This window comes from Euprymna scolopes, chromosome 32, assembly GCF_053919585.1.
Source record: "Euprymna scolopes isolate OS-2025 chromosome 32, ASM5391958v1, whole genome shotgun sequence".
Lineage (NCBI taxonomy): Eukaryota > Metazoa > Mollusca > Cephalopoda > Sepiida > Sepiolidae > Euprymna > Euprymna scolopes.
In genome coordinates, this window is record NC_136513.1 from 51,965,257 (window position 1) to 51,972,142 (window position 6,886).

General features: G+C 34.0%; 1 protein-coding gene across 1 annotated transcript in view; it reads left to right on the top strand.

The window, feature by feature from the left end:
• LOC145256354 (cap-specific mRNA (nucleoside-2'-O-)-methyltransferase 1-like) overlaps positions 1-3,520 on the top strand; it is a 121,658-nt gene extending 118,138 nt beyond the window's left edge. The window contains exon 22 of the mRNA XM_080115172.1: positions 2,621-3,520. Coding sequence (XP_079971298.1) covers positions 2,621-2,759 — 139 coding nt within the window. The 3' untranslated portion in view covers positions 2,760-3,520. The remainder of the gene's footprint in view (positions 1-2,620) is intronic.
• The last annotated feature ends 3,366 nt before the right edge of the window (positions 3,521-6,886 follow it).

Below are 6,886 nucleotides of genomic sequence, written 5' to 3' on the forward strand. Positions count from 1 at the left end.
AACTCATTTAGCAAATGTGACTATGAAGAGTTAGATTATGACGTTAAACATGTGCATAGAATAATTAAATTAATGCTCTGCGCATGTAAGCGGGGTGGGGGTGGGGTGTTACTACAGTTTGGCATTACGGACATGTGTTGAAAATTAAACGCCTATTAAGAATTTCTTTTTGTTTTTACTCTTATGCACCCCAAACAAGGTACAAGGCCACTTGGACGTTTGGACTTGGACTATTTGGGATTATGTTTCAGGAAACACTATGTAGGGAGTTATGCAGCGAGATGAGCAAGAGTACTTGAACTTCTGCATGCCAATACAGTCAGGGAAGCAGGAAAGAAGGAAGGAATTCCAAATTCTAGCAGTTTGGGAAAAAATTGTTAGAGTAGAAAGCTTTCCGGCATCTAGGGACCTTAACAGTGAAGAGGTGGGATTTTGTTGCTTGTTGGGTTAGTCAGGGGTGTGTATGAGGTTGGGGTGTTATTCCAAAAGCCGTTCTTAACATAGGGAGGTTGGAGTGTTTATAATATGCTGGGGCACATCGTTAAAATTGACCATTTATTTATATTATTATTATAATTATTATTATTAATAGTTTTATTAAAAGTTCTGTAAATATATAAAAAGAACTCACCCAGAAAGACACCCATTTGTTTAAATATATTTTGTTTAAATATATTTTGTTTAAATAAATTCGTTTTATTACTTACATTAAAATGTTTTGTTTTTTTAATCCTTAAAAGTTTTGTAAATATCTAATATTAAAGAAAATGTTTTTTTTTTTTTTTTTTTTTTTACAAAGGCATCACCACATTATCAAGGCCCAGAGGCCACTCAAGGATAAGGGTTAAAGAGTGTACAGTAGAAATTGGTCAATATAGTAATCATTAGTAATAAAAAATTTGGTAAATTTAATAACTTATATGGAACGGCTCATCAAGAACTTATTTACTTTAGACTTGAACACAACCATATTGTAGTCAGCCGGAAAGCAGGAAAACGGAAGACAATTCCACAGGCGTGCAGTTCTAAGAAAGAAGCTTTGTTCATGGAATCTACGTTTAGGTTTAGGCGCAGATAAAGAGTGGGGGAAATTATTGATAGTGTTTACAGCTAGACGAGTGTTTCTTGTGAAAGTTTTGTAAATATGTTTTTTTTCTTTTAAATCTTAAAAAGTTTTGTAAATATATTTTTAAAAAATCTTGCTTGCGAACATTCGAACATGTCTGCTATTTGACATGTTTACAAACAACCAATGGCAATGTCAAGGTCGAACAACCGGTGTCACTTAAAATGTGCGCTTATCTTTGTCGTCTGCTATCGGGTCATCTAATCTTTACTTGATCCGATATATATATATTGTATAAATCCAAAAATTCTATTGTTGGCATTGGTTTCCCTGATATTTTTCTAGAAAGATATTAGTACTTATAGGAGGGACCACCAGATGGTTGCCAACATCCTAAGTGAAAGTGATTTTTTGTGGAATGAATTGGATTCTAACTTGGAACACCTAGGTCGTCAGTCCGTGTCATTAATCCCCCCCCCCCCGACAAAATAAAAACATATTCCAAAAATCACATATTTGATCAAGTAGTTTTACTTTTAAATAAAAGAAATCAAATTTTATGGGTATCTAAATAGTGACTATCTCACCCTCCATTTTGAAAAACAAATTTAAAAAAACAAAGGGAGATAATAATTTATGCTTATTAGATTTATATCGTAATGCCTATGAATTCCTATTAATCGCTTAAAAATGATTTTCTTTATAAATATAAAACTACTTGATCAGTTCATGTGATTTTTGGAATATGATATTTTGGGTTTGTATTACTGTACACATAGATTCGAAAAAGTTGTCAAAAAAACAAATATATAAATAAATGTTATGAAAAGCAAGATAAGTTACTTTTCTACCTAACTGGATATGTTTTTAGTGTTTTTATTCAATGTAACCTGTTTATTCAGCTCGAAAACCATACAGTGTTTACCGATGTATTGGAAAATTCAAGATGGCGCCTCACTCCCTCTTAACACGGTAAGTTTGGGAAAAGGTGTTATAAATAAAAAGCTAGACAAAATACTATTAAAAACCCACCGAATATATGTCAACCTATGTCACGGTAACATATATTGAGCAGGGTTTTAACAGTATTTTATCCAGTTTTTTATTTATAACACCTTTTCCCAAACTTACCGTGTTAAAGAGAGAGTCAGACGCCATCTTGAATTTTCCAATACATCGGTAAACACTGTATGGTTTTCGAGCTGAATGTTACATTGAATAAAAACACGAAAAATATATCCAATTTGGTAGAAAAGTAACTTATCTTGCCTTTGATAATATTTATTTGTTATATATTTGTTTTTTGACAACTTTTTCGAATCTATGTGTACAGTAATACAAGCCTAATATTTTTTTGTCACATGTATATATATATCATACATATTTTTCTTTATTTTTGTTTGTTAACATAAGGAATATCATGGAGTAGAACCAGTAGATTTATTTGTCCTGGGACGGGTATTCTTCTAATATTTCATAAAAATTCTGTTTGTATAAACATTCACGATTTTTTTTTTACCCTTCTCTAATTTTTTTTTTCTCCACGTTTTATAGGGATTGTCGCTTGAACAGCCTGCATTGGACGTGGGGAGAAAAAGTGAAACTACACGACGCTCAGCAAATTACACAAGACAAGGATAAAGTTTCCAAGGAAGACGTTTTAGATTTTATAAAAAAAAAACTCAGTCAGTGAGAACCGTATGAGCGGGGTGAACAAAAGATTGAACAAAAAACAAAATTGGGTTCCTGTCCCGATTTCACCCCATATTAATAAAACAAAAATAAAAATCTGTGTGATGTATCTGTGACGAAACAAGAATCTTGTATTTCAAAAATTATGTAAATTGATTATTTTTAAGTGCTTAATGAAAATTCATAGGCATTACAACATAAATTGCACAAGTTTGAATTATTGCTGAGTTATCTTCACCTTTTTATTTTCGATTGTTTTCAAAATGGCGGACAAGACAGCCATGCTTCAGTTGCTCTTAAAATTTGATTTCCTTATTTAAAAATAAAACTACTGGATCAATTTATGTGATTTTTGGAATATGATATTTTTTTTTGTCACAGTTACATACATCATACAGATTTTTCTTTATTTTTGCATTTTTTATATAGGGGGAATTCTGGATAAGAATTAAAAATGAAATAAAAATCTCAAATTGAAAAAAAAAAAAACAAAAGTGAATATTTTGTTAACAAAAACAAATGAAAAAAAAAAATGTCTATTTTGCTTTCTTTTTTTTTTTTTTTTTATATCAAAACAAAGATTACAACCTAATCAGAAAATTCTATTTCATTTTTATTTACTTAATGTGCGGATTTTTCCCGCCAATCCATCTTCATCTCATTTTTAGGCTAATGTTGCTCTCGTATTAAAACAACCAATGAATTCAAAGCAATGATTTTTAGCAATAAACGATAACAATAAAAAAAAAATCCTTTTTAAAATATTTTTAGAATAAGTTTTATCTTTTGATCATTTTTATAGGAAGACAAAAAAAGAAAAAATAAATTTTCTTTTTTTAGCTCAGATTTATTCAACAAGTTAAATTTTTCGTTAAAAAAAAACCGTAAATAATAAACAAAGTCAAGAACTACTAATAAAGATCAAAACAAATATTAAATTTTTAATGTCCATTCAGCATTCAATAATATTGGTGGCATTGATGGCAATCTTCTGTCTAATGAAAGAATAGCGTTTTGCATCTAGTCTGGTGCACTGCAGTGTCTGCTGAGGCTTTACAGTTCGAAGCTGGAATTGCCTCTCGGGATGCAGACTTGGCCACGTGATAAGTTGATTTAGGGCTGCCCAATTACCAGGATTCCCCTCTTGACATTGCAGACAAAGTCCAATGGAGAGGCAAGCTAATAAAATTGGAGCCCGTGCAGCTGCAGGAGTTGTTGGAAAGGTGTTGCAGAGCTTCACCATCTGCCTATCGGGACTCCAAACCAAACTTTTTGTCAGGGTTTAGCAAGGCATCCACAAGGCATTAAATAATATCTCCTCCATAAGTAAATAACTTTATTCAACAAATTAATCTTTTGATTCTGATTAAAAGTAAATAAAGGGCAATAACTACTAATAAAAATGGGAGAATGTCCAACGTCAATATTATTTCAGGAATTTCACAATTTAGGTTTATTGTGCATATCCAGTCTGGTGATATTGGTCATGTGATTTGAAATTGTTTTTGCATGAAATGGATTTTCTATCAATTTTCATTTTTTGCCATCTTGTCTCATATTGAGATTTGATGTTTCGTGAATAATTTCCAACAGTTCTTCGTTGGTTGCCATTTTGCTAGGATCAAGTCATCAGTAACTTACTCTCTTAATATCAATGTGAGATGCATTTTTGAGTCTTTTGGATCACTAAACGAAGGTAATTTGGCCGTACCAGTTGAGACATCATTTATTATGGGAGCCTCTTGTGAATACAACAATTTTCTCTTTTCGATGTATCTTGGGTCGTGTTTCATTATCAACTACATCTCTCAGATTATAAGCTGTTACTTTCTATTGTTACATTTCAAACCTCTTGGACCCACACGTTGTCTGGTACTATCGCAGGAACAAACAAATGAAAAAGGAAAGAAATAAAAATCCGACTCAGCATTTTTTTTAAAGTGCAAAACAACAGCGCATTTCATTATCTTTCAAAAGTCTTTTCGCATCCGTTTTATCACGCTCTGCCATATAACATCTGCTTTTTAAAAGTCTCTCTCTCCTCGCCACTTCAGGTGGCTCCAGTCAGCACTTTCTTGCCCTCAACTTCACACATCCAACTCCTTGGCACGTAACTCACTTCTCTTGCTTGACCGGATGTTGTTTTTTTTTTTTGTCTTTTTCTCTCCTTCTAGTGACGTCAGCACGTGCACACTTGCTTAATTTGTATATGTACTAAGACGGCTGTTACTGCTAATATTTTTGCTAGTCAGCTATCCTACAGCTGCTGCTGATTTTCTCACACACACCCATACGCATTCTGTTACACGACTAGTAAAACTCTGCAGATCCAGCTTACATGTTTGTTTATCCCTGTGCGTACTACATGACATTCTAAAATTATGACATCATCGTTAAAACATAGATGGAGGATAACGAGGCACAACAGATGATGTCATTTTATGACCTCATCCATGCAGATTTCATATTTATTATTATAGTTGAACATTATGTTTCACAGAAGTAGAACAACCTGATATCCAGCTGTAACGCTCTGCTGGGGGATCAGCTACGATACGACACAATGGAGTGTGTAAATATCTCCACTGAACCATCTGTAAAAAGTTGAATATCGAATGCAACAGCAAGTTGTGGGAACATATTTTTAACGCATGTATGTGTAACATGTCTGTGATTGTCAAGTGTTCATGTATGTTTGTATCACCATCCGTATCGTCTCTAGCGTGTTGAGGTTGAGTGTATACTTGTTGATACATGTGATGATGTCTAGTGTGTGTGTGTGTGTGCACACATATATTTATAAATGTATTTACAGTTCAACAAACGGTTCTGACAAACGAACATATGGCAGTTTACAAACAGTTCCTTATGAAATGAATAAACATCTTTCTAGGGGATCATTCAGACCAAAAAGTGGGGAACATACCTTCTTCCATTGGTCGGTCTTGACTGACGCTCTGCAAGTTGCAAGAAGATTTCCTGAGGAACGGCAATCGACACTCTGATATGCAACTTTATTTCCTGACCCCACCCCAACCCCCTCTAATCCTAACCTCCCACCCCACCCCATCTTTAATTTCACACCTCGCTGTGCATTCGCTCTCCAACTCCCCCGAACTAATTCTGGTCTGTTCTCTGACTCTAACTGCCTATGTGTATATATAAAACTATTTTTGTTTAACTCTTTGACCACATGACTAATTATTACTGTGTAGCACAAAAGAACAATCACTTCATCGTTGTCATGTAACCCATTCTTTTTTTTTTAAAGCACGTTCACCCCTAACAAGGCATATCACCACTTACTATTTGGGCCCATCTAGATTAACAAGATGTTGGTTTACGTTACATTTAAACTTCTATATATCAGGGAAGCAGGATGCAGGAAGGGAATTCCAAAGTTTAGCTGTTAGAGTGAAACTATTAGATTAGAAAGCTTTCTGGCATTTAGGGACATCAACAATGAAGAGGTGAGATTTTGTTGCTAAGCGGGATTGTCGGGGATATGTACGTCGAGGGGGGGCACAAGTGCAACGAGTTCATCAGAGCACATTCCATTAAAATATTTGTAAAAGAGGCACAGAGATCCATTTGTTGTTTATGAAAACTTTGTTTCCAACATTCCTTTTGTGATTTTCGCTGACATTCCATTTTTTTCAAATTCCATTTTTGTTCAAATTCCAAACCCGATTGAAATATATTGTTTTCATCAACATTATTCTCCATTGCATTTTCAGCATTCAAAACATCCAAATTTTGAATAACAATAATCATAATAATACGCCTGGCTGTCCATAATATACAACAATAGTATAACACAAGAAGGAAAAGAAGCAACCCTTTCTTTCTTTTTTTTTTTATTCAATTTTCACCCCAAACAAGGCACAGTGCCACTTTAAAGTAGGGGCTACTATCAGGGACTTAATTAGCAGGGGCATTATGAAAGGAGATGAGTAGAAAGATGTTTGTTCACATTACACTTGAACTTCTGCATATCAGTACAGTTGGGAAAGCAGAATCCCGGAAGGGAGTTCCAAAGACCCGCAGGTCTGGGGAAGAAACTATTGGAGTAAAAGGCTTTCTTGCACCTAGGGATCTCTACTGTAAAGGGATGAGTCTTAGTAGCTT